The sequence below is a fragment of the Schistocerca cancellata genome, chromosome 7 (assembly GCF_023864275.1).
Source record: "Schistocerca cancellata isolate TAMUIC-IGC-003103 chromosome 7, iqSchCanc2.1, whole genome shotgun sequence".
Taxonomy (NCBI): Eukaryota; Metazoa; Arthropoda; class Insecta; order Orthoptera; family Acrididae; genus Schistocerca; species Schistocerca cancellata.
This window is the reverse complement of record NC_064632.1, coordinates 248,665,386-248,691,582: the sequence shown is the minus strand read 5'-3', so window position 1 is coordinate 248,691,582 and position 26,197 is coordinate 248,665,386. Positions and strand designations below refer to the sequence as shown.

Here is a 26,197-nt window from a genome sequence, read left to right as displayed (position 1 = left end):
CAATGTGTCAATCCTCACTTCAGTGCAAAAGTTCTCTTTACGGATGAAGCTTCATTCCAACGTGATCAAATTGTAAATTTTCACAATCAACGTGTGTGGGCTGACGAGAATCCGCACGCAATTGTGCAATCACGTCATCAACACAGATTTTCTGTGAACGTTTGGGCAGGCATTGTTGGTGATGTCTTGATTGGGCCCCATGCTCTTCCACCTACGCTCAATGGAGCACGTTATCATGATTTCATACGGGATACTCTACCTGTGCTGCTAGAACATGTGCCTTTACAAGTACGACACAACATGTGGTTCATGCACGATGGAGGTCCTGCACATTTCAGTCGAAGTGTTCGTACGCTTCTCAACAACAGATTCGGTGACCGATGGATTGGTAGAGGCGGACCAATTGCATGGCCTCCACGCTCTCCTAACCTCAACCCTCTTTATGGGGGCATTTGAAAGCTCTTGTCTACGCAACCCCGGTACCAAATGTAGAGACTCTTCGTGCTCGTATTGTGGACGGCTGTGATACAATACGCCATTCTCCAGGGCTGCATCAGCGCATCAGGGATTCCATGCGACGGAGGGTGGATGCATGTATCCTCGCTAACGGAGGACATTTTGAACATTTCCTGTAACAAACTGTTTGAAGTCACGTTGGTACATTCTGTTGCTGTGTGTTTCCATTCCATGATTAATGTGATTTGAAGAGAAGTAATAAAATGAGCTCTAAAATGGAAAGTAAGCGTTTCCGGACACATGTCCACATAACATCTTTTCTTTCTTTGTGTGTGAGGAATGTTTCCTGAAAGTTTGGCCGTACCTTTTTGTAACACCCTGTATACTCGCGAATGAAATACCCTGTATATACTCACGGCGCCAAATTAAGAGAGGGGGAAAGGGCAGGACGTGCCTTTCTCTGTCCACAGACATATGTCTCAAAAATGTTTCAACTGCCGAAAGAAATTTCGATTTCTTCTGCGGAAGCTGTAGCCATACTAGAAGCCTTAAAATATGTCACCTCCTTTCATGTTTCCTTTTTATGTGATTCTACATCCGTTTTATAATCTCTAAGGCGTAGGAAGTGGAATTCTAAAACGAATAACCTCGTCTTGGCAATCATTTGCCAATACATCCAGTGTGAAATCCAAAGGCAGCAGATAGAATTCCTGTGAGTTAAATCTCACTGCAGCGTAATTCATAACGAAGAAGTCAGAAGCCACAAACTCAAAACTTTCACCAACCTCAAACTTTCGCTCTCTGAGCTGTTCCGTCTGGCCACACCGAATGCCTATTAGTAATGGCAAGAGGACTGGAACGTATCTCAACTATTCAGGAGAAGTTATTACTCCAGCTTTCTGCTTGTGATCCCACGTAGACTTTGCTTTCGCAATGTTCGCTTACCCTGATGACCGAAATCTACTCTCCGCCGTATGAGATTCAACCACAAACACTTCCCGATGCACCTCCACCGCATTGGAATTACTCCAACCCCGCTCTGTGAGTGTAATAACACTGCAAAAGGTGACATCAATTACATATTCTTTGCAAGTGCAAAGAGGCAAAGGCAATCTGTTTTACAATAGTTACGTCGCCCGCATCTCGTGGTCGTGCGGTAGCGTTCCCGCTTCCCACGCCCGGGTTCCCGGGTTGGATTCCCGGCGGGGTCAGGGATTTTCTCTGCCTCGTGATGGCTGGGTGTTGTGTGCTGTCCTTAGGTTAGTTAGGTTTAAGTAGTTCTAAGTTCTAGGGGACTGATGACCATAGATGTTAAGTCCCATAGTGCTCAGAGCCATTTGAACCATTTTTGAATAGTTACGTCATCTGAAAGTAGAGTTTTCTACGAGTGCCAGCGTTCTACTCTCTTTAAATACTGACGTATACTCCGAAATTTTTCAGTTTTTACGAGCTGCCATGACATCTTTGTAATAATAACACACAACTATGTTAACTGTTATGTTAAAACGTAATTTAGATGTATAGGTATTTTAATTTAGGCTCTGAACATTTGTATTTCTAGTGCTCCTACTTTTAGTTTTATGTATTAACTTGGGGTGCCGTGTAAAACTGATACACAGGACGTTCATCACCTCTATATACATAAATGATTTGGCGGACAGGATGGGCAGAAATCTGCGGTTGTTTGCTGATGACGGAATGGTATACGGTAAGGTGTCGAAGTTGAGCAGCGGTAGGAGGATACAAGACGACTTAGGGAAAAATTCTTTTTGGTGTGATGAATGGCAACCTGCCCTCTATGTAGAAAACCGTAAGTTAATGCAGATGAGTAGGAACATCCAATGTGTAACGTTCGAGTACAGTATTAGTAGGGTCCCGCTTGACACAGTCAAGTCGTTTAAATATCTGGGCGTAACGTTGCAAAGCGACTTGAAGTGGAACGACCATGTGACAATTGTGACGGGGAAGGCGAATGGTCGACTTCGGTTTACTGGGAGAATGTTACGAAAGAGTGGTTCACCTGTAAAGGATACTGCATATAGGACGCTGGTGCGATCTGTTCTTGAGTACTGATCGGGTGTTTGGGATCCATACCAGGTCGGATTTAAGGAAGACTTCGAAGCAATTCAGTGGCGGGCGGCTAGATTTGTTACCGCTAGGTTCGAACAACACCTAAGTGTTACGCAGATGCTTCGGGAACTCAAATGGGAATCTCTGGCGAGAAAGCGCCGTTCTTCTCGAGGAATACCATTGAGAAAATTCAGAGAGCCGCCATTTGAAGCTGGCTGCAACCAACATACCCTTGATGACTGCACGACACGAAGGTTTACGCCTCGCTGAGCCCCGTCAACACAGACATTGGATTGTTGATGACTGGAAACACGTTGCCTTGTCGGACGAGTATCGTTTCAAATTGTATCGAGCGGTTGGACGTGTACGGGTATGGAGACAACTTCATGAATCCGTGGACGCTGCATGTTAGCAGGGGACTGTTCAAGCTGGTGGGGGCTCTGTAATGGTGTGGGGCGTGTGCAGTTGGAGTGATCTGTGACGCCCGATACGTCTAGATACGACTTTGTCACTTAACACGTACGTAGGCATCCTGTCTGATCACCTGCAGCCACTGATGTCCATTGTGCGTTCCGACGGACGTGAGCAATTCCAGCAGGACAATGCAACACCCCACACGTCCAGAACTGCTACAGAGTGGATCCAGGAACACCTTTCTGAGTTTAAACACTTCCGCTGGCCAGACATGAACATCATTGAGCATATCTGGGATGCCTTGCAACGTGCTGTTCAGAAGAGACCCACACCCCTCTCTCTCTTACGGATTTATGGACAGCCCTAGAGGATTCGTGGTGTCAGTTCCCTCCAACGCTACATCAGACATTAGTCGAGTCCATGCAACGTCGTGTTGCGGCAATTGTGCGTGCTCGCGGGGGCCCTACTCGATGTTAGGCAGGTGTACCAGTTTCTTTGGACCTTCAGTGCAGCTTCCGAATAGCGAGCGAGAGAATATGAAAAGCTTGCGCGTGGTTCTTCAAGACGTTGCGGGTTGCATAAAATCCATAGGTAGGGGCAGCTGAATCACCGTGTATTTGTTTTTACTACCAATTTCACCACGTAAATTTACCATTATATGCTCAAAACCTCATTGGCAAAACCTTTGCACACCGCCACTATAGCATAACAACCCATACTACATTTACATATACATATACGGATATACTCCGCTAGCCACCAAGCGGTGTGTGGCGGAGGGCGCTACTCGCGCCAAAGCCATGTCCCCCCCCCCCCCACGCCCACCCACCCTACCACCCACCCTCTGTTCCACTTGCGGATCGCGCGAGGGATAAACGACTGTCTGAACACCTCAGTACGAGCTCTAATTTCCCTTATCTTTGAATAGTGATCATTGCTCGATTTGAAAGTTAGTGCTAATAATATTTGCTCTATATCATCGGCGAAAGTCGGATATCGGAATTTAGTGAGCAGCCCCTTTCGTTTAGCACGTCGTCTATCTGCAAGTGTGTCCCACTTCAAACTTTCTATGAGATCTGTAACGCTCTCGCGATGGCTAAATGGACCAGTCACGAATCTTGCCGCTCTTTCTTGGACCCTCTCAATCTCTTGAATCAAACTCTGTACAAAATGTTTTGTAGAGATCCTTAGTGAGGAGTATCATTGAAACTACGTATTTTCGTAACACATGGGTGTTTCGTAAAAGTTATTTAGGGCTGCAATAACTCAAGACAGAGTCTAGAGTACCAGAATGAGATTTTCACTCTGCAGCGGAGTGTGCGCTGATATGAAACTTCCTGGCAGATTAAAACTGTGTGCCGGACCGAGACTCGAACGCGGGACCTTTGCCTTTCGCGGGCAAGTGCTCTACCACCTGAGCTACCGAAACACGACTCACGCCCGGTCCTCACAGCTTCACTTCTGCCAGTATCTCGTCTCCTACCCTCCAAACTTTACAGAAGCTCTCCTGCGAACCTTGCAGAACTAGCACTCCTGAAAGAAAGGATATTGCGGAGACATGGCTTAGCCACAGCCTGGGGGATATTTCCAGAATGAGATTTTCACTCTGCAGCGGAGTGTGCGCTGATATGAAACTTCCTGGCAGATTAAAACTGTGTGCCCGATCGAGACTCGAACTCGGGACCTTTGCCTTTCGCGGGCAAGTGCTCTACCATCTGAGCTACTGAAGCACGACTCACGCCCGTTCCTCACAGCTTCACTTCTGCCAGTATCTCGTCTCCTACCTTCAGATGGTAGAGCACTTGCCCGCGAAAGGCAAAGGTCCCGAGTTCGAGTCTCGGTCAGGCACACAGGTTTAATCTGCCAGGAAGTTTCAGAGTCTAGAGTATTCGAAACGTTCTTTTCGAGACAAGTATAGCTCATTATACATGTTTTTAATGGCAAACACCGCCTTGCAGCATTCACCTCCAAGCACAGATGCATCGTGGTATCCATCGCACCCACGGAGGTTACAGTCTGTCTAACCTACTAGATTCTAACCTACCTAACCTGCTCTACCCCGCCAATACGAGACGAATGAGATTGCACGCGCCGTGACCGAGGTGTCTTCGGGCGACCTCTACATCTACATCTACATCCATACTCCGCAAGCCACCTGACGGTGTGTGGCGGAGGGTACCTAGAGTACCTCTATCGGTTCTCCCTTCAATTCCAGTCTCGTATTGTTCGTGGAAAGAAAGATTGTCGGTATGCCTCTGTGTGGACTGTGATCTCTCTGATTTTATCCTCATGGTCTCTTCGCGAGATATACGTAGGAGGGAGCAATATACTGCTTGATTCCTCGGTGAATGTATGTTCTCGAAATTTCAACAAAAGCCCGTATCGAGCTACTGAACGTCTCTCTTGCAGATTCTTCCACTGGAGTTAATCTGTCATCTCCGTAACGCTTTCGCGATTACTAAATGATCCTGTAACGAAGCGCGCTGTTCTCCGATGGACCTTCTCTATCTCTTTTATCAACCCTATCTGGTACGGATCCCACACCGGTGAGCAGTATTCAAGCAATGGGCGAACAAGTGTACTGTAAACTACTTCCTTTGTTTTCGGGCTGCATTTCCTTAGGATTCTTCCAATGAATCTCAGTCTGGCAACTGCTTTACCGACAATTAATTTTATATGGTCATTCAATTTTAAATCACTCCTAATGCCTACTCCCAGATAATTTATGGAATTAACTGCTTCCAGTTGCTGACCTGCTATATTGTAGCTAAATGATAAAGGATCTTCCTTTCTATGTATTCGCAGCACATTACAGTTATCTACATTGAGATTCAATTGCCATTCCCTGCACTATGCGTCAATTCGTTGCAGATCCTCCTGCATTGCAGTACAATTTTCCATTGTTACAACCTCTCGATATACTACAGCATCATCCGCAAAAAGCCTCAGTGAACTTCCGATGTTATCCACAAGGTCATTTATATACATTGTGAATAGCAACGGTCCTACGACACTCCCCTGCGGCACACCTGAAATCACTCTTACTTCGGAAGACTTCTCTCCATTGAGAATGACATACTGCGTTCTGTTATCTAGGAACTCTTCAGTCCAATCACACAATTGGTCTGATAGTCCATATGTTCTTACTTTGTTCATTAAACGACTGTGGGGAACTGTATCGAACGCCTTGCGGAAGTCAAGAAACACGGCATTTACCTGGGAACCCGTGTCTATGGCCCTCTGAGTCTCGTGGACGAATAGCGCGAGTTGGGTTTCAGACGATTGTTTTTTTCGAAACCCATGCTGATTCCTGCAGAGTAGATTTCTAGTCTCCAGAAAAGTCATTATACTCGAACATAATATATGTTCCAAAGTTCTGCAACTGATCGACGTTAGGGAGATAGGTCTATAGTTCTGCACATCTGTTCGACGTCCCTTCTTGAAAACGGGGATGACCTGTGCCCTTTTCCAATCTTTTGGAACGCTACGCTCTTCTAGAGACATACGGTACACAGCTGCAAGAAGGAGGGCAAGTTCCTTCGCGTACTCTGTGTAAACTCGAACTGGTATCCCATCAGGTCCAGCTGCCTTTCCACTTTTGAGCGATTTTAATTGTTTCTCTATCCCTCTGTCGTTTATTTCGATATCTACCATTTTGTCATCTGTGCGACAATCTAGAGAAGGAACTACAGTGCAGTCTTCCTCTGTGAAACGGCTTTGGAAAAAGACATTTAGTATTTCGGCCTATAGTCTGTCGTCCTCTGTTTCAGTACCATTTTGGTCACAGAGTGTCTGGACATTTTGTTTTGATCCACCTACCGCTTTGACATCAGACCAAAATTTATTAGGATTTTCTGCCAAGTCAGTACATAGAACTTTAGTTTCGAATTCACTGAACACCTCTCGCATAGCCCTCCTCACACTACATTTCGTTTCGCGTAATTTTTGTTTGTGTGCAAGGCTTTGAATATGTTTATGTTTGCTGTGAAGTTCCCTTTGCTTCCGCAGCAGTTTTCTAACTCGGTTGTTGTACCACGGTGGCTCTTTTCCATCCCTTACGATCTTGCTTGGCACATACTCATCTAACGCATATTGTACGATGGTTTTGAATTTTGTCCACTGATCCTCAACACTGTCTGTACTTGAGACAAAACTTTTGTGTTGAGCCAACAGGTACTCTGAAATCCGCTTTTTGTCGCTTTTTCTAAACAGAAAAATCTTCGTACCTTTTTTAATATTTCTATTTACGGCTGAAATCATCGATGCAGTAACCGCTTTATGATCGCTGATTCCCTGTTCTGTGTTAACTGTTTCAAATAGTTCTGGTCTGTTTGTCACCAGAAGGTCTAATATGTTATCGCCACGAGTCGGTCTTCTGTTTAACTGCTCAAGGTATTTTTCAGATAATGCACTTAAAAAAAATTTCGTTGGATTCTTTTTCCCTGCCATCCGTTATAAACGTTTGAGTCTCCCAGTCTATATCTGGTTAATTAAAATCTCAACCCAGAACTATAACATGGTCGGGAAATCCACTCGAAATATTTTCCAGATTTTCCTTCAGGTGCTCTGCCACAAGAGCTGCTGAACCAGGGGGCCTATAGAGACATGCAATTACCATGTTCGAGCCTGCTTTAACCGTGACCTTAACCCAAATTATTTCACATTTCGGACCTCCGTCAATTTCCTTCAATACTATTGCACTTTTTATCGCTGTAAACACGCCTCCCCCTTCACTGTCCAGCCAGTCTGTGCGGTATACATTCCAATCTGAGTTTAGAATTTCATTACTGTTTACATCTGGTTTCAGCCAGCTTTCCGTCCCTAGTACTCATGTGGACATTGTGACCGTTTATTAATGAGAGCAGTTCTGGGACCTTTCTGTAGACCAGGGGTCTCCAAACTTTTTAGTCCACGGGCCGCACTGACTCCTCCACGAAGTCATAAGGGCCAAGATGTACCTAGTGGGATTAAAGCACCCTAGCACTCCACGATCACCGTAATGTAAGGCTAAAGGAAAGATGAAACCGCAACAATGTAAGGTTGTGGGAATAGCTAGCACTGAAACGAACTGCGATTTTTATTTAATTGCATAATTTTGATTGGTGGACGTACCTGACCGAAATTCTGGCGTATATTATTCTGGCGAATTTCACGGACAAAAAAGTATGTCACTGCACTTTCTTCACGAAAGCGTCATGCAAGGTTAACGAAATCTCAAAATCATTGTTAGCAACACTATTACTGCAGGATGTAACAGAGGTAGAGTATGTCAGCGCATTGTTATTTCAAGCGGCGCAACAATATGTTCAGTTATGTAGACTTATAGCGAGTAGCAGAGCCAATGTCGCGGTGTATTGGTCGCGATAGGCCTCTAAACTCAATTGTTGGCAGTATAGGTACCACCTCAAATATTTGGCGGACCGGATACCGGGAATGTCCGGCCAGCTAACGCCGGCCGTAGTTTGGAGACCCCTGCTGTAGACGCTCCTGCAGTTTACTGTTACCACGTTAATAACCTCTGGCGACGGCGTCTGACGCCCGTTGTCGGAGCCACTGTGAACGCCGCCTTAGTGGTGTCTGTCGTCATTGCGTGTTGCAGCCCGCTCGTGCGGCCCGCCAGCGGACACGCAGCACGGCTGGCACGCCGGCGAGTGCTACACGTTCGGCTGCCGCGTCACCTACCACTGCGCAGAGGGCTTCGAGCTGGTCGGCCGCCCGGACCGCTTCTGCCAGGCCGACGGCACGTGGAGCCCGCGGGAGCTGCCCGCCTGCGTGCGTAAGTTGCGCTCTGCTACCTGTTCACTCCTCTGTCTCTCTCTCTCTCTGTGTGTGTGTGTCTGTGTCTGTTTCAGTTATTTACCTATTCCGTACATCATACAGGGGATGTCCAGTAAGCAATGCAACATTTTTTTTTTTTCTAAAATCACATTGTTCGTCTTCAGGATTCCAATGCACCGTATTATTCCCCATTCTTTTGGCCTCAAAACCCTATTTCTTATAAGGGGACGCCACGACGTTGGGATCACAGATTTACTTCAAACTTTGTACACCTTTAGTAGAGCCATTAAAACAACAGAACGTGCAAGTAGCAAGGTGCACTACTCCGTCAATTCCGGGAAAATCGCGAGGGTAGTTCTACGCATCTTTCGTGTAACTCACGTATCTGTGCCAAGGTGCTACCCGCAAGAAGTATTCGCGCTTTGCAAGAAGTCTGTGGACTAGACGACAGTGCGAATCCCGCTTACTTTTATTTTGTAATCTTTATTTTTTTCATCACTGGTCACTTTATTTAATTTATATGACATGTGAGAGGTAATACACTGAAAAAAAAACTCATGGGTATTTGCATCAAGTATTTGCAATGAGTTTCAATTTATGTTTTCAGTGTGTGTATGGAGCCAACGGCCTTGCCGCAATGCTAACACCGGTTCCCGTCAGATCACCGAAGTTAAGCGCTGTCGGGCTGGGCTAGCACTTGGATGGGTGACCATCCGGTCCGCCAAGCGCTGTTGGCAAGCGGGGTGCACTCAGCCCTTGTGAGGCAAACTGAAGAGCTACTTGATTGAGAAGTAGCGGCTCCGGTCTCGTAAACTGACAGACGGCCGGGAGAGCGGTGTGCTGACCACAGCCCCTCCATATCCGCATCCAGTGACGCCTATGGGCTTAGGATGACACGGTGGCCGGTCGGTACCTTTGGGCCTTCATGACCTGTTCGGGTGGAGTTTTAGTTTTTATGCCTGCATGACAAATACCATCCTGCAACGTGTGATATCGAGAGCACATCCGACGAGTAATTCTACATTACTCTTGTGGTCTGGCACACTGTGACTTGCTATTTTACTGATTGTGAATAACATCATTCGCATCACTGTTTATCGAGGTTTGACTTGAGCTTTCCAAGCATGTTCCTCATCCTTGAAATTTAAATACAAATAGTAAATAGCCAAATAATATATGAAATTGACTACAACTTCATGAAAATGCACTTGGCTTTGTTCCATTATATTACCTCTGAAATGTCAAATAAGTTAAATAATGTATTTTATTCCAGTCTTTGATCACAATATCAATTCTTTTAACGATGACCGGTTTCAGTCAGTAATGATGTAGAAAAGAACTGATGATGGTCATTACTGACTAAAACCGGCCATCGTCAAAAGAATTGATATTATGATCAAAGACTGGAATAAAAAACATTTCTCATTATTAGATCACTGATCATATACGCGACTACGTCGCAGCTGGTTAACTAATGTAACCTGCCATGAGAAAATTCTAGATTAAAAAATAAGTATGAACGGGGTTCGAATCTTCGCCTTATCCACGATTTTGCTGTAACGCACGAACACTAACCGCTTGACCACAACGACCTCATACAGCTGGTCCCTTCGCAGAGATATGTTACACTCCTGGAAATGGAAAAAAGAACACATTGACACCGGTGTGTCAGACCCACCATACTTGCTCCGGACACTGCGAGAGGGCTGTACAAGCAATGACCACACGCACGGCACAGCGGACATACCAGGAACCGCGGTGTTGGCCGTCGAATGGCGCTAGCTGCGCAGCATTTGTGCACCGCCGCCGTCAGTGTCAGCCAGTTTGCCGTGGCATACGGAGCTCCATCGCAGTCTTTAACACTGGTAGCCTGCCGCGACAGCGTGGACGTGAACCGTATGTGCAGTTGACGGACTTTGAGCGAGGGCGTATAGTGGGCCTTGCGGGAGGCCGGGTGGACGTACCGCCGAATTGCTCAACACGTGGGGCGTGAGGTCTCCACAGTGCATCGATGTTGTCACCAGTGGTCGGCGGAAGGTGCACGTGCCCGTCGACCTGGGACCGGACCGCAGCGACGCACGGATGCACGCCAAGACCGTAGGATCCTACGCAGTGCCGTAGGGGACCGCACCGCCACTTCCCAGCAAATTAAGGACACTGTTGCTCCTGGGGTATCGGCGAGGACCATTCGCAACCGTCTCCATGAAGCTGGGCTACGGTCCCGCACACCGTTAGGCCGTCTTCCGCTCACGCCCCAACATCTTGCAGCCCGCCTCCAGTGGTGTCGCGACAGGCGTGAATGGAGGGACGAATGGAGACGTGTCGTCTTCAGCGATGAGAGTCGCTTCTGCCTTGGTGCCAATGATGGTCGTATGCGTGTTTGGCGCCGTGCAGGTGAGCGCCACAATCAGGACTGCATACGACCGAGGCACACAGGGCCAACACCCGGCATCATGGTGTGGGGAGCGATCTCCTACACTGGCCGTACACCACTGGTGATCGTCGAGGGGACACTGAATAGTGCACGGTACATCCAAACCGTCATCGAACCCATCGTTCTACCATTCCTAGACCGGCAAGGGAACTTGCTGTTCCAACAGGACAATGCACGTCCGCATGTATCCCGTGCCACCCAACGTGCTGTAGAAGGTGTAAGTCAACTACCCTGGCCAGCAAGATCTCCGGATCTGTCCCCCATTGAGCATGTTTGGGACTGGATGAAGCGTCGTCTCACGCGGTCTGCACGTCCAGCACGAACGCTGGTCCAACTGAGGCGCCAGGTGGAAATGGCATGGCAAGCCGTTCCACAGGACTACATCCAGCATCTCTACGATCGTCTCCATGGGAGAATAGCAGCCTGCATTGCTGCGAAAGGTGGATATACACTGTACTAGTGCCGACATTGTGCATGCTCTGTTGCCTGTGTCTATGTGCCTGTGGTTCTGTCAGTGTGATCATGTGATGTATCTGACCCCAGGAATGTGTCAATAAAGTTTCCCCTTCCTGGGAAAATGAATTCACGGTGTTCTTATTTCAATTTCCAGGAGTGTATAATAGATACGTAAAACTCCTCTTGCGATTTTTTCTGAATTGCTACAGTAGTGCATCTTACTGCCTGCACATTATGTTGTTTTAGTGGCCTACTAAAGACGTACGAAGTTTGAAGTGAATCCGTGATCCCAACGTCGTGGTTTCGCCGTGTCAGTATAATCTCCGTTCAATGCGACGGCCTAGTGCCACCTTACTGGGACGATAAACTCCCCATCATACACGTACACTCACGTTCAGAAAAAAAAAGAACACCTTGAACGGCTGGAGATAGGACCTTCATATTTCCAGGACGTGTACATTAGCATGTTCTGCAGAAATGATTATAAATTGAACCACGTCGGCCCGCGGTGGGTTCAAGTTCAACATCGATATCGCAACGCAACACTACCTACACGTAAAATGTGCCTGCGGCTCTCGTCTTGCTATAAACGGAAGATAATGGATCAGTGTGACTTGAGCAGAGCCGGCCGTTGTGACCGAGCGTTTCTAGGCGCTTCAGTCTGGAACCGCGCGATCGCTACGGTCGCAGGTTCGAATCCTGCCTCGGGCATGGATGAGTGTGATGTCCTTGGGTTAGTTACGTTTAAGTAGTTCTAAGTTCTAGGTGACTGATGATCTCAGATTTTAAGTCCCGTAGTGCTCAGAGCCATTTGAACTTGAGCAGACGTGCAGGATGCCTCGCAGACGTATGTACGGTCCGTAGCACCAAATCAGTGAGTTGGAGCATTATTGTCGTGAGAGAATGTGATGCATCCATCAGGGAAATTGCTGCTCTTGTGGGACAGCCTTTCGGCACTGCAACAACTATGTGCACAATGGTTGCGGTAGGCCGTAGAACACGGCGAGATGGGTCAGGTCGCGCCAACCAGACCACCCCCCAAGAGTCATAGCAGGACACATCTTCATTCTCTTTCCTCTAAAAAAATGGTTCAAATGGCTCTGAGCATTATGGGACTAAACATCTGTGGTCATCAGTCCCCTAGAACTTAGAACTACACTACTGGCCATTAAAATTGCTATACCACGAAGATGACGTGCTACAGACGCGAAATGTAACCGACAGGAAGAAGATTCTGTGGTATGCAAATGATTAGCTTTTCAGAGCATTCACACGAGGTTGGCACCAGTGGCGACACCTACAACGTGCCAACGTGCTGACAAGAGGAAAGTTTCCAACCGATTTCTCATACACAAACAGCAGTTGACCGGCGTTGCCTGGTGAAACGTTGTTGTGATGCCTCGTGTAAGGTGGAGAAATGCGTACCACCACGTTTCTGACTTTGATAAAGGTCGGATTGTAGCCTATCGCGATTGCGGTTTATCGTATCGCGACATTGCTGCTTGCGTTGGTCGAGATCCAATGACTGTTAGCAGAATATGGAATCGGTGGGTTCAGGAGAGTAATACGGAACGCCATACTGGATCCCAACGGCCTCGTATCACTAGCAGTCGAGATGGAAGGCATCTTATCCGCATGGCTGTAACGGATCGTGCAGCCACGTCTCGATCCCTGAGTCACAGATGAGGACGTTTGCAAGACAACAACCATCTGCACCAACAGTTCAACGACGTTTGCAGCAGCATGGGCTATCAGTCGGAGACCGTGGTTGCGGTTACCCTTGACGCTGCATCACAGACAGGAGCGCCTGCGATGGTGTACTCAACGACGAACATCGGTGCACGAATGTCAAAACGTCACTTTTCGGATGAATCCAGGTTCTGTTTACAGCATCATGATGGTCGCATCCGTGTTTGGCGACATCGCGGTGAACGCACATTGGAAGCGTGTATTCGTCATCGCCATACTGGCGTATCACCCGGCGTGATGGTGTGGGGTGCCATTGGTTACACGTCTCGGACACCTCTTGTTCGCATTGACGGCACTTTGAACAGTGGATGTTACATTTCAGATGTGTTACGACCCGTGGCTCTACCCTTCATTCGATTCCTGCGAAACCCTACATTTCAGCAGGATAATGCACGACAGCATGTTGCAGGTCCTGTATGGACGTTTCTGGATACAGAAAATAGACTGCTGTCCTGGCCAGCACATTCTCCAGATCTCTCACCAATTGAAAACGTCTGGTCAATGGTGGCCGAGCAACTGGCTGGTCACAATACGCCAGTCACTACTCTTGATGAACTGTGGTATCGTGTTGAAGCTGCTTGGGCAGCTGTACCTGTACAGGCGTATCAAGGCCGTTATTACGGCCAGACGTGGTTGTTCTGGGTACTGATTTCTCAGGATCTATGCACCCGAACTGCGTGAAATTGTAATCAAAATGGCTCAAATGGCTCTAAGCACTATGGAACTTAACATCTATGGTCATCAGTCCCCTAGAACTTAGAACTACTTAAACCTAACTAACCTAAGGACAGCACACAACACCCAGCCATCACGAGGCAGAGAAAATCCCTGACCCCGCCGGGAATCGAACCCGGGAACCCGGGCGTGGGAAGTGAGAACGCTGCCGCACGACCACGAGCTGCGGGCGAAATTGTAATCACATGTTAGTTCTAGTATATTATATTTGTCCAATGAATACCCGTTTATCATCTGCATTTCTTGTTGGTGTAGCAATTTTAATGGCCAGTGGTGTACTTAAATCTAACTAACCTAAGTACATCACATACATCCATGCCCGAGGCATGTCGCGCGGTTCCAGACTGAAGCGCCCAGAACCGCTCGGCCACTGCGGCCGGCTTTCTTCCCTCTGACACATTGTAACACATCGTACACTGACAGGGGTGAGGTTCGGTCGCTGTATATTAAGGCACAGGTTACTTGCGTGTCGTCCACTTTGACGAATGCCCAGAAACATGCAAGACGACAGTGGTGTGTGGAACGACGTCACTGGAGACAGGAATGCCATGTTTTCGGACCAATCCAGGTTCTGTTTGCTTGAATATGATGGGCGCGTTTTGGTTCACGGCAGACAGAGGGAGCAGCACCACAGTGACTGCATTTGCACAAGACATACAGCGCCACTTCAAGGCCTTATAATGTGGGGTGTTATTGGGTAGGAGCACAAATCACAGTTGGTGCGTGTCCAGTGCACTGTGACCAGTCTCAGCAACGTGGAGGACATCCTTCGGCCCGTAGCCATATCCTTTCCGAACAACACACCAGGCACCGTTTTTCAGCAAGACAATAGGCGACCTCATGTTGCTGCACAAACACGTGCCTTCCTGGTGTCACAGGATGTCAGCCTTTTGCCCTGACCCGCCAGATCATCAGACTTGCCGCCAAGCGAAAATGTGTGGGATATGGTGAAACCTTCGTGGCTCTAAGCACTACGGGACTTAACATCTGAGGAGTCCGGCCCCGGTAGCTGAATGGTCAGCGTGACCGAATGTCAATCCTAAGGTCCCGGGTTCGATTCCAGGCTGGGACGGAGATTTTCTCCGCTCAGGGACTGGATGTTGTGTTGTCCTAATCATCATCATTTCATCCCCATCGACGCGCAGGTCGCCGAAGTAGCGTCAACTCGAAAGACCTGCACCAGGCGAACGGTCTACCCGACGGGAGGCCCTAACCACACGACATTTCATTTCAACATCTGAGGTCATCAGTCCCCTAGACTTACAATTACTTAAAGCTAACTAACCTAAGGATATCACACACATCGATGCCCGAGGCAGGATTCGAACCTGCGACCGCCGCAGCAGTTCGGTTCCGGACTGAAGCGCCTAGAACCGCTCGGCCACAGCGGTCGGCTGAAACGAAGGGTGCAGTGCTGTGACCCAATGCATACCACAGGACGCCGTTCGCGCCTTATACTTTTCGATCCCATCGCGCATGGAACAAGTTATGAGGGGCCATGCCGGATCCTGTGCATGCTATGCAAAGAGCACACGCTGAACCGAGGTGACTAAATGCTAATCATTTCTGCAGAACGTGGTAATTTACATGTCCGGTGGAGATAAACGTTCTATCTCTAGCCGTTCAAAGTGTTCTGTTTTTTCTGAACATGAGTGTACTGCTTTCGGCGGAGAGCATCCATCACTGGGCCAGACAGATGAACGTCGGAAGGTGAGAGATTTGGGCTGCAGTCTTGATGAGGGAGAACAGCCCGATGAAGTTTTGTGACATCCTCTCGGGTGCACAGACTTGTATGAGGCCTTGCGTTGTCATGGAGAGGGAGAAATTTCTTTTCATTTTTGTGACGACGAGCCGGCCGGAGTGGCTGAGCGGTTCTAGGCGCTAGAGTCTGGAACCGCGTGACCGCTACGGTCGCAGGTTCGAATCCTGCCTCGGGGATGGATGTGTGTATAGTCCTTAGGTTAGTTAGGTTTACGTAGTTCTAAGTTCTAGGGGACTGATGACCGAAGTAGTTAAGTCCCATAGTGCTCAGAGCCATTTGAACCATTTGTGGCGACGAACTCGCTTGAGTCGTTTGTTCAATTTGCTAAGGGTGTGCGGCCGGCCGTCACGTGGGAGATCGGACAGGTTTGCGCGGCCTTGTCGCGATGATGGCAGGCGCCTTCACAACGACTCAACGAGCTTTTGTTCACTGACATGTCTCCGTAGACATTCTACAAGCGCCTGTGAATATCTGCGATGCTCTGGTTTACCATCAAGGGAAACTCAACGACAGTTCTGTGATTGGAACACACCTCAGTTACAGGCGCCATATCGAAGGTGATGTACAACGCCGCCACATATCGGAACTCCATGAAAATATAGAGACTGGAGCGGGAATATCCCGCGATGTCCCACAACAAATTCCTCAATTTTTTCAACCGAAATAGGCCAAGAAAAAACGTGTTGCGTTACTTATTCAACGATCGTTGTAGTTGAGCCCTCTTCCTATCGTAAGCAATGAGTCAGTTTTACATTTATAGCACGTAGAAATGTTGGAACACGTGAGGCAACACTGACCCTACGACTTATCTTAGAAGATAGAGTAAGGAAAGGCAAACCTATGTTTCTAGCATTTGTAGACTTAGAGGAAGCTTTTCACAGTGTTGACTGGAATACTCTCTTTCAAAATCTGAAGGTGGCAGGAGTAAAATACAGGGAGCGAAAGGCTATTTACAGTTTGTACAGAAACCAGATGGCAGTTATAAGAGTCGAGGGGCATGAAAGAGAAACAATCTGTATATTGAGCAAGCAGTAAAGGAAACAAAAGATAAATTCGGAGTAGGAATTAAAATCCGTGGAGAAGAAATAAAAACTTTAAGGTTCGCAGATGATATTGTAATTCTGTCAGAGACAGCAAAGGACCTGGAAGAACAGTTGAACGGAATGGATAGTGTCTTGAAAGGGGGATAAAGATGAACATCAACAAAAGCAAAACGAGGATAATGGAGTGTAGTCGAATTAAGTCGGGTACTGCTGAGGGAATTAGATTAGGAAATGAGACACTTAAAGTAGTAAAGGAGTTTTGCTATTTGGGGAGCAAAATAACTGATGATGGTCGAAGTAGAGAGGATATAAAATGTAGACTGGCAATGGCAAAGAAAGCGTTTCTGAAGAAGAGAAATTTGTTAACATCGACTACAGATTTGAGTGTCAGAAGTCGTTTCTGAAAGAATTTGTTTGGAGCGTAGCCATGTATGGAAGTGAAACATGGACGACAAATAGTTTGGACAAGAAGAGAATAGAGGCTTTCGAAATGTGGTGCTACAGAAGAATGCTGAAGATTTGATAGGTAGATCATATAACTAATGAGGAGGTATTAAATAGAATTGGGGAGAAAAGAAATTTGTGGCACAACTTGACTAGAAGAAGGGATCGGTTGGTAGGATATGTTCTGAGGCATCAAGGGATCACCAATTTGGTACTGGAGGGCAGCGTGGAGGGTAAAAATCGTAGAGGGAGACCAAGAGATGAATACACTAAGCAGATTCAGGACATAGGTTGCAGTGGGTAGTGGGAGATGAAGAAGCTTGCACAGGATAGAGTAGCATGGAGAGCTGCATCAGACCAGTCTCTGGACTGAAGACCACAACAACAACAGCAGCACATCTTCTCAGCTGAAAATATGCAATACGCAGACCATTTACATTATGATTTCTGAAGTTTCTTTTTTTCCTTTCACACAGTGTTTTACACTTCACTACCACATACATCTCCATAAATACCTGTGTACAAGATATTCTAGAGTGGACACCACATGTTATCCTCATTACACGCTTCTGTGCAACAAACTGTGTTTTTCCTCAGTGACGATTAATCCTTGAATATGAATCCGTTACACATTATTCGATAAAAACAGGAAAAGTAAGTCAATTTTTCTACCTTTTCATCTCCTAAATAGAATATTATCTGCAACGCGAAAGTTGCTGAGCTCGAACGTATAAGATGTGTAACCCGTGACTATTGGGGATGGCGAAAGCCGACAAGATAAAAACTATACCGGTACTTTAGTTCAGAATAGCCGGTGTTTATCGGTATTTCTTTGGTGTCAGTTACAACAGTTTTTAACAAATAACCTGGTAAAAAACGGTATATAATCTTTCAGTGGTGGTAATTTTTTGTTTGTTTTTTAATTAAATTAAAAAAAACAATGTTTATCAGTAAAATTTCCATTGCTTTGAAATACTGCGTTATTACAGAAAATGGAAAAAGCCATCAGTGCTCTTAAATAATAACAACGCCGACAGGGACAAGCAACAAACACGTGACATAAGAATTGGACCAGTACTGCCGAGAAAAATATATCTGCTGCCGTCTGGCGTGTGCTATAAGACTACGCGTCTGCGTGCAGTATGCAGGACTTGCCCCCCCCCCCCCTCTCCCTCCCCCCACCGCCAGCTGGTATACACGGTAGTTTTTCTCGATGTCGTTGCTGATTATCTGTGGTATTACAGAATGGCGCCAACCCTAGTCGGCAAATATTTACAAAGTTGGCAGCTATGAAGTACTATGCGCCAATTGCTGTAACCCTTTCAGACATTCTAGCTACAATTGTGCACATTAACTTTTACTGTGTCTTCGCTGCAACAGAAGTATTTATCCAATGGAAACCTGATGTACAAATTTGTAAATGTTCTGCCTCTTCACTATTCGCAAGTGCCAACTGTTGGGCATCACTATGAATCAGCAAATCAATGCAGCAGCTCGTGGCCACCAGAAAATACGGACGTGGATGGTTCACTATCTTCTACTGTATTATTGAATATTGCTTTTTCTATGATAATTACTGAATGACCATGTTATTATTCATTACGATAGTGAATTTTTCGTAGTTAATTATTTTAGTCTGTAAGATGAAGCCGAGTGTACGAGGCCTGATCAAAAAATTCCGGAACTTTGTTCATAAAAATTTTCTACGCTTACCTTTTTCTTACTGTGCATGGTCTCCTCCGAAATACTCTCTTCCACAATTGATACACTGCTTCCAACGCCGTTTCCACTTCCGGAAGCAGTCTTGGTACGCCTCTTGTTGGATCGCGCGAAGCACCATCTGTGAATTTTCCTTTATCTCGTCTATCGTTGCAAAACTTCGTCCTTTCAACGGGATTTTCAACTTTGGAAATAAAAAAAGAAAAACCCGCAGGGGCCAGGTATGGAGAGCACAGCGGATGAGGCAGCATAGCGATTTCGTTTTGTGTCCAATAGTCTCGCACCAACAGGGATAAATGTGTGGGTGCGTTATCGTGATGCAAGAGTCACGAATTGTCCGCCACATTTCTGGCCGTTTCCTTTTCACATTTTCTCGGAGGCGTCGCAACACGTCCCGATAGTACCATTGATTAACGATTTTTCCCTGTGGCACAAATTCATGATGAACTAATGCTTCAAAGTCAAAGAGAACTATTAGCATAGCTTTGACATTTGACCTGACCTGACGAGCTTTATCTTGAACCTTTCCCTACCCACTGTGAAGACCTTCATAACCGTAGACCGACGTCTCATCACCAGTTATGAGTCTCTTAAAGAACATCTCGTTCTCATTTGTGCGATCCAAAAGCTCTTCACAGATTCCGAAGCGAAAGTCTTTCTGCTATTGACTCACGAGCCGTGGGACGAACTTGGCGGCAACATGATGCATTCCGAGATGTTGTGTCAGGATTTAATGACATGATCCACCTGAAATGTTACATTCTTCTGCAATATCTTGGACAGTCAGTCTTCGATTGGTAAACACAATTTCGTTGACATTCCTGACCTAAGCGTCGTCGGTAGACGTCGAAGAGTGTCCTGAACGAGGGTCATCTTTAACTTCAGTCCGGCCGTTTTTAAACCGTTTAAACCATTCGCACCACCGAGTACTGCTTCGGCACCGAGTACTGCTTCGGCACTCATAACCGTAGGTTTCCTGCATCATTCAGTGTATCTCTGTAAAGATTTTCTTGAGTTTCACTCAAAATTTGAGGCAGACGCGTTGCTTCTCTAACTCTCCTACTTTGAAATTCGTAAAATGTGCGACACAACGTTCTACTCAATACAGCACAGAACAATAACTAACAGACAAACAAAAATGAAACTTCAAGCAGTTACACATTAAACACAAGAATGTGGAGAGATGCCAACCTCATTTCGCTCCAATACACTTCTGGCGCGAAATTACGAATGTTCTGGAATTTTTTGAATAGGCCTCGTACAAAGTATGTTTTGAAAACGTGTACATGTCTTTATATAAATCTTGCATCTATAATCATTAAAAAATAACCCACGAGCATTACCACATTAAGAAGTCTGAAAGGATTAAAATATTAAGGCTTTATGTGTTATTCCTATAAAATAAAAGAGAAAGGAACTTACGGCAGCAATAATAAATTAAAAACTTAACAAGTCATTCATAGTTTGATAAAAATAGAAGGTAGCTGATGTGCTGCCTGTGTGTGCATAATATGACTTTTTCCTTTTTGCTCTTGGAAACGGACAGTTTAACATAAGTTTTCAGTCTGCTCGGTATCTATTTTTATTACTACAAATAATAGCAATAAAAAACCGAAAATTGGTGATTTCAGAAACCGTTTCCTTTGAGCGGTTTTAACAGTCAGTTTAAACTGGAGATGAAAAAAAGAGAACAATAGAGCCGAAAACCGCTTGTTTCAGCAATAACCGTCGTCCCTACTTCTAATTCAGATCCTTACAAACATCCAAGAAAAAGACTATTCTCTATCGTTTGTGGGTTTACCCTGATGCATTATTTCCAATGATGTGCTCAGGCCTTGTACCCTACTGATTTTCATGTGCTGCGTTTTATCGAAATTCTGTAACACCCATTTGCGGAGAACTAGTTTTTAATTTTCAAGAAAATATTACTCACATTTTCAGTGCAGTTACACTGTTAGGCGTGATTATAATGCTAGCATTGTCAGCAACGAGAACCATTTCTTCTTCTTGGATATACGACTAGAATAAGAGCAGAGCCAACGTCGAACCCTGTAGAAGACCCACCTCATTGAAAGTACACCTATAGTGTTAAAAGACCTTCATTAGGGACAACTACGCCGCTTTTATTTCTTTTCTTTAAATTACTGTGTCAACTGATATGTGCGAAAATGCTCTAGAACCGTTACAAATCATAACCCTAATCCCTAGTTTCATAATTTATGGAAACATGATAAATTAAGAGAACACTTGTGCGATAAAAATTTGCATATAACGATGACAAAGTTACCAGAGAAACTGGGCAACGTTGTCAACTGTATTAAAACAAGCGTAAGTCACAAAAAATGAGAGAAAACGTAGTTAAAACTATGATAATTTGAAAGACAGGTAGGTATATAAATATTCAGAACATTAAAATAGGCATCTTTAAATCTACAACATTCAGACTTGAAAAGAGATTCTGAAAGCTTCATCAGAAAAGGTAAAATTTGCCCAGTTTACATTGTAAGGAGGCAAATAATGTCTTGCACATTGAAGAAAGTTTCGGCAGGCATGTTTAGGAACTAAAACCATTCTCTTAGTTAGTAGTTCGAAGATATGACACCTCGAACTCTCAATCTCCAAAGAACAGACAATGACTTCTTTGAAGTTCTCTTCTTCGTCGTTGCTCAACGCAGTCGGGGGCCTTGGTCACGTTGAACACTAAATTTAATTTGTGATGGTTATAAGCCGACTGCTACAGATTCCAATTGTTTTTCCAATGCTCATTCCCGTATGAACCATTACAGAAAGAGCAAAATACATGTAATATCGTCGCCATTTTGATACCTATGGCCTCCTAGCTCGGCCGTGATGTGTCTTGACATTTGGAAATGTGTAGAACAAAAAGGGAAATGCACGCTCTAAAAGATATTAGGGAAAATGTTGAGAAGAATATGAAATTCTAGGTTGGCAAAGTTATCCCATTCCTTCTAAAGTTCCATGTCTTTTTAAACCTAAACGCGACGACTAAAAGCGATTCTGAAACACAATTATATGTTATATTAAGAAAAACAAGCACCTCTTACTCAGATGAGATTTAATGAGTAGGTGAAACACTTTAATAGACAGCCAAAAAATCTTCGCACGAAGTCGAAAGCAAGAACATTGTTAAAAATTTGAAATCCCAGACAATGTTGAAAATACACAGGAAGGCCATTGTTAAGTCTTCTGTATGCAATGCAAATAGTGACGACTCTGTTGGGTCAGGAATTCGGTAGAGCTTCAAATATAATGTTTTCGAAAACTGGAAAAGCTGCCCAAGTGCAGCTTCGGTTCGCTAATATTTTTTCTACACAAGCGACATACTAGTACCATTTGGCTTCCCTTTCCCTATCCCGAAATTAGTTAGTTAATGCGGGAGGAGAGAGAAGGGGGTGCCGAATGGTACCAGTATGTCGCTTGTGTGGAAAAAATTTTCGTGCCTTTCCTTGCGATTTACCTCGTGTCATAAATACACTAGATAGTAGCGTTCACGCTTTTGCGCGGTGGGCCAATGTAAACTGATAATCCCGTCAGTGAAATGATGTTGTTGTGGTCTTCAGTCCTGAGACTGGTTTGATGCAGCTCTGCATGCTACCCTATCCTGTGCAAGCTTCTTCATCTCCCAGTACCTACTGCAACCCACATCCTTCTGAATCTGCTTAGTGTATTCATCTCTTGGTCTCCCTCTACGATTTTTACCCTCCACGCTGCCCTCCCATACTAAATTGGTGATACCTTGATGCCTCAGAACATATCCTACCAACCGATCCCTTATTCTAGTCACGTTGTGCCACAAACTCCTCTTCTCCCCGATCCTATTCAGTACCGCCTCATTAGTTATGTGATCTACCCATCTAATCTTCAGCATTCTTCTATAGCACCACATTTCGAAAGCTTCTATTCTCTTCTTGTCCAAACTATTTATCGTCCATGTTTCATTTCCATACATGGCTACACTCCATACATATACTTTCAGAAACGACTTCCTGACACTTAAATCTATGCTCGATGTTAACAAATTTCTCTTCTTCTGAAACGCTTTCCTTGCCATTGCCAGTCTACATTTTATATCCTCTCTACTTCGACCATCATTAGTTATTTTGCTCCCCAAATAGCAAAACTCCTTTACTACTTTAAGTGTCTCATTTCCTAATCTAATTCCCTCAGCATCACCCGACTTAATTCGACTACATTCCATTATCCTCGTTTTGCTTTTGTTGAAATGATATCAGATGAAAATAACTGTACCAAGCCGTGAGCCATGAGCCACATGAGATTCAACGAGCAGCAGCGACGAGCAATTCTTCCTGAGTATCTTCTTTTATCGTAGAAACTGGCATTGATGTCGATGATACTGCCATCTGTTTGTATGATCCTTCCTAGAAATGTGATACCTCAAATATGCCTTACCTCTCTAAGATACTGAGATGAAACAGCTACAGATCTCACACATCGCTTCCTGATCCATACATCCTTTCTTGACAAAAGACCACTCTTTCGTGTTATCATCCGAAATCGTGGGGGGGGGGGGGGGGGGGGATGTCGGGAAAAGGATGTCCACAACGGTGACGGTCTCGATACATCGGAATGGTTGGCAACCCTAGACAATACATTTAACTATTTTTCAGTATGCACGGTAAGGAAAGAAAAGCTGAAGAGTTCTGCTTGCTCGTTGATGTCAATCAGATTCTCCTATCTCACACAAAAACGACTGTCGTTAATGCCCGCAGTATGAGAGAATTCTTAACCTTCCATTAAAAAAGAATTTTGACAGGCCACCTAAAATAATTTCAGAGTTTTTCACCTGTCCGGTCAGGAAATTTACTTCATTTTTGTGCAGTCAAACTTGGTTCTGTTTGGAAAAAAATATAAAAATCGTGAAGAAGAATAAAGTCTCGATAATTGAAATAAGAAATATAATAATCGACACTCAAAGCTGTCTGAAAGGAAGGAAGACTGCCAATTTTATTGGCATGGCAAACCAGGATGCATTTGAACAATTTAAAGAATGAGAACCCTAACCAAGAAAAAATTAATTTAATTCCGAAAGTTGGAGAGAAAAATGGTCTATTTCTATTAATTAATACCAAATATTTGATTGCATGACGCAATCTGAAACCGTAGATTGGGTGGCGATTGAAAACACTATTATATAACTGACTAAAACTGGTTCAAATGGCTCTAAGCACTATGGAACTTAACATCTGAGGTCATCAGTCCCCTAGACTTAGAACCAACTACTTAAACCTAACTAACATAAGGACCTCACACACATCCATGCCCGGGCCAGGATTCAAACCTGCGACCAGCAGCAGCGCGGTTCCGGACTGAAGCGCCTAGAATCGCTCGGCCACAGTGGCCGGCACTAAAACCGATGTGAAAATTTCAGGTGACACTTGTTTTGAGGAATATAGGTATCTGAAGAGCTTTTTAGAAACTAGGCGTGACTTTGTCTAAACATTCCGTGGAAGAAAGGGGGATTTACTTCCTTAAGAAAACGAAAAATCATGAACATTTGTACCTCTTGCTAAAATTATGGGGGTATTTGTTTTCTATTCCCACACACTATTTTCGCTGATGTTGGCCCAGTGTGCTGACGAAAGAAATCGACTGCTGCCAGGGACTGTAGACTCAATCTTACAGTGCCAGTGTAACTACATGCTGACTCGCATGGAGTTTTGCAAATACGTCAAAGGATAAAAAGACATGCTCAAAAAGGTGAAATCATCCGAAAAATATGGTGTACCAACTACTTCTGCTGCAAGAAGTTCCATACAAATGTGTTCTAAATAAAAATTTAACAAATTTTTACTTCATTTCTACACCCCCATCTCAGAGTATCCCGACACGGTCACAGCTAGATATGACAACCCAAGTCGTGTCGTGATGTCAGGACCAGAAAGTCCATTACGGTGACGCTCCCGATACATCGGGACGGAGGCAACCCTGTATATAACGAAACACTTGACAACCAGTGAACTTTCAGGCAATAGTACTCACCGCAGTGACGTTATATTTAGGTGTGCCTTCAGCCAGATGACAAGAGTAGAGAACGCAGGAAAATCATTTGAAGTAAGTGATATGTACCTGTACAATCTAGATGTTTATTTGGAGGAGCATTTTGCTCCTTATTGTGTCTGGCAATAAACGAAACTGCAATTCATTTCATTGAGTATAGCAACTCGAAAGGGGACAGTGGTCCAGCGAAGGAAACTCGGCTAGGACCTTTTAGGGGAGTGCTAGGCTTCAGTGTCGCAAGAGTGTAGGCGCAGACGCTCATTTATGATTTTCCAACATCGTGGTCAATTGACAGAAGCAGGACCGGATTTATGAGTAGGCCAGGTAGGCCGAAACGGGGAACCGGCACTTTCACTTGCAATAGACGTGATCACACATACAGAGAAAGAGAATACCATATAATCTGAAAAGTAGGTGACCAACAGACAGCAGCACTGTTGCTAGTGTAGTAGGTATGGTTCATTGTCGAGTTCATTTGGACGCCGATTGTTTCTGTCACTGCTATAGTGATTGTGTTTAGCTCGATTCGTGTTCAAGTTGTCAGCTTTGGTTTTGTATGTCCTCATTGCGTGTGTGTGTCAGATACTCGTTTTTAAAATGTAACCTATCCGACACCATAAACGGCGTGAAGAAGCTAACAAGGAGACGGCACGACCGTGGGGTCCGGGATTTGTCCGAAATTTTGTGTCGTGAAAGAGGACACCTAACACCTCACGTGGTTAAAATATTAGGACGCACTACTCGGAAAATCCCGAGAAAAATCGATCCAAAGTTTCTTAGGTGCCTTATGAGTATAAAATGTTGGTCCATTGCTGAGCCGCTGTCTGGCCTACACGGTCGGACCATTACGTCAGAGGTCTCGGGTTCGATTCCTCCTTCGGCACGTTCTTTTTTTTTTTTCTTCTGTTGCTTGCAAAATTGCAGAGCATTGTTACAGGAGAACCGTGAAATTAATTCCCAGGAAGACTGTATAAAAATTCATTCTATAATTCACCATCAGTTATCGTCACCAATATTCCGAGACATGATTCAATATGCCTGGTTTGCTTCAAAATTATCAGAAACTCAAAACATTTTCGTAAATGTTAATGGGGTATA

General features: G+C 45.1%; 1 protein-coding gene and 1 pseudogene across 1 annotated transcript in view; both read left to right on the top strand.

The window, feature by feature from the left end:
• Nucleotides 1–8,281: 8,281 nt before the first annotated feature.
• LOC126092720 (uncharacterized) overlaps nucleotides 8,282–26,197 on the top strand; it is a 271,027-nt gene continuing 253,111 nt past the window's right edge. Inside the window, exons 1-2 of the mRNA XM_049908444.1 lie at nucleotides 8,282–8,336; nucleotides 8,540–8,716. Of these exons, the coding sequence (XP_049764401.1) occupies nucleotides 8,282–8,336; nucleotides 8,540–8,716 (232 nt within the window). The remainder of the gene's footprint in view (nucleotides 8,337–8,539; nucleotides 8,717–26,197) is intronic.
• LOC126093036 (5S ribosomal RNA) lies at nucleotides 9,338–9,455 on the top strand (annotated as a pseudogene).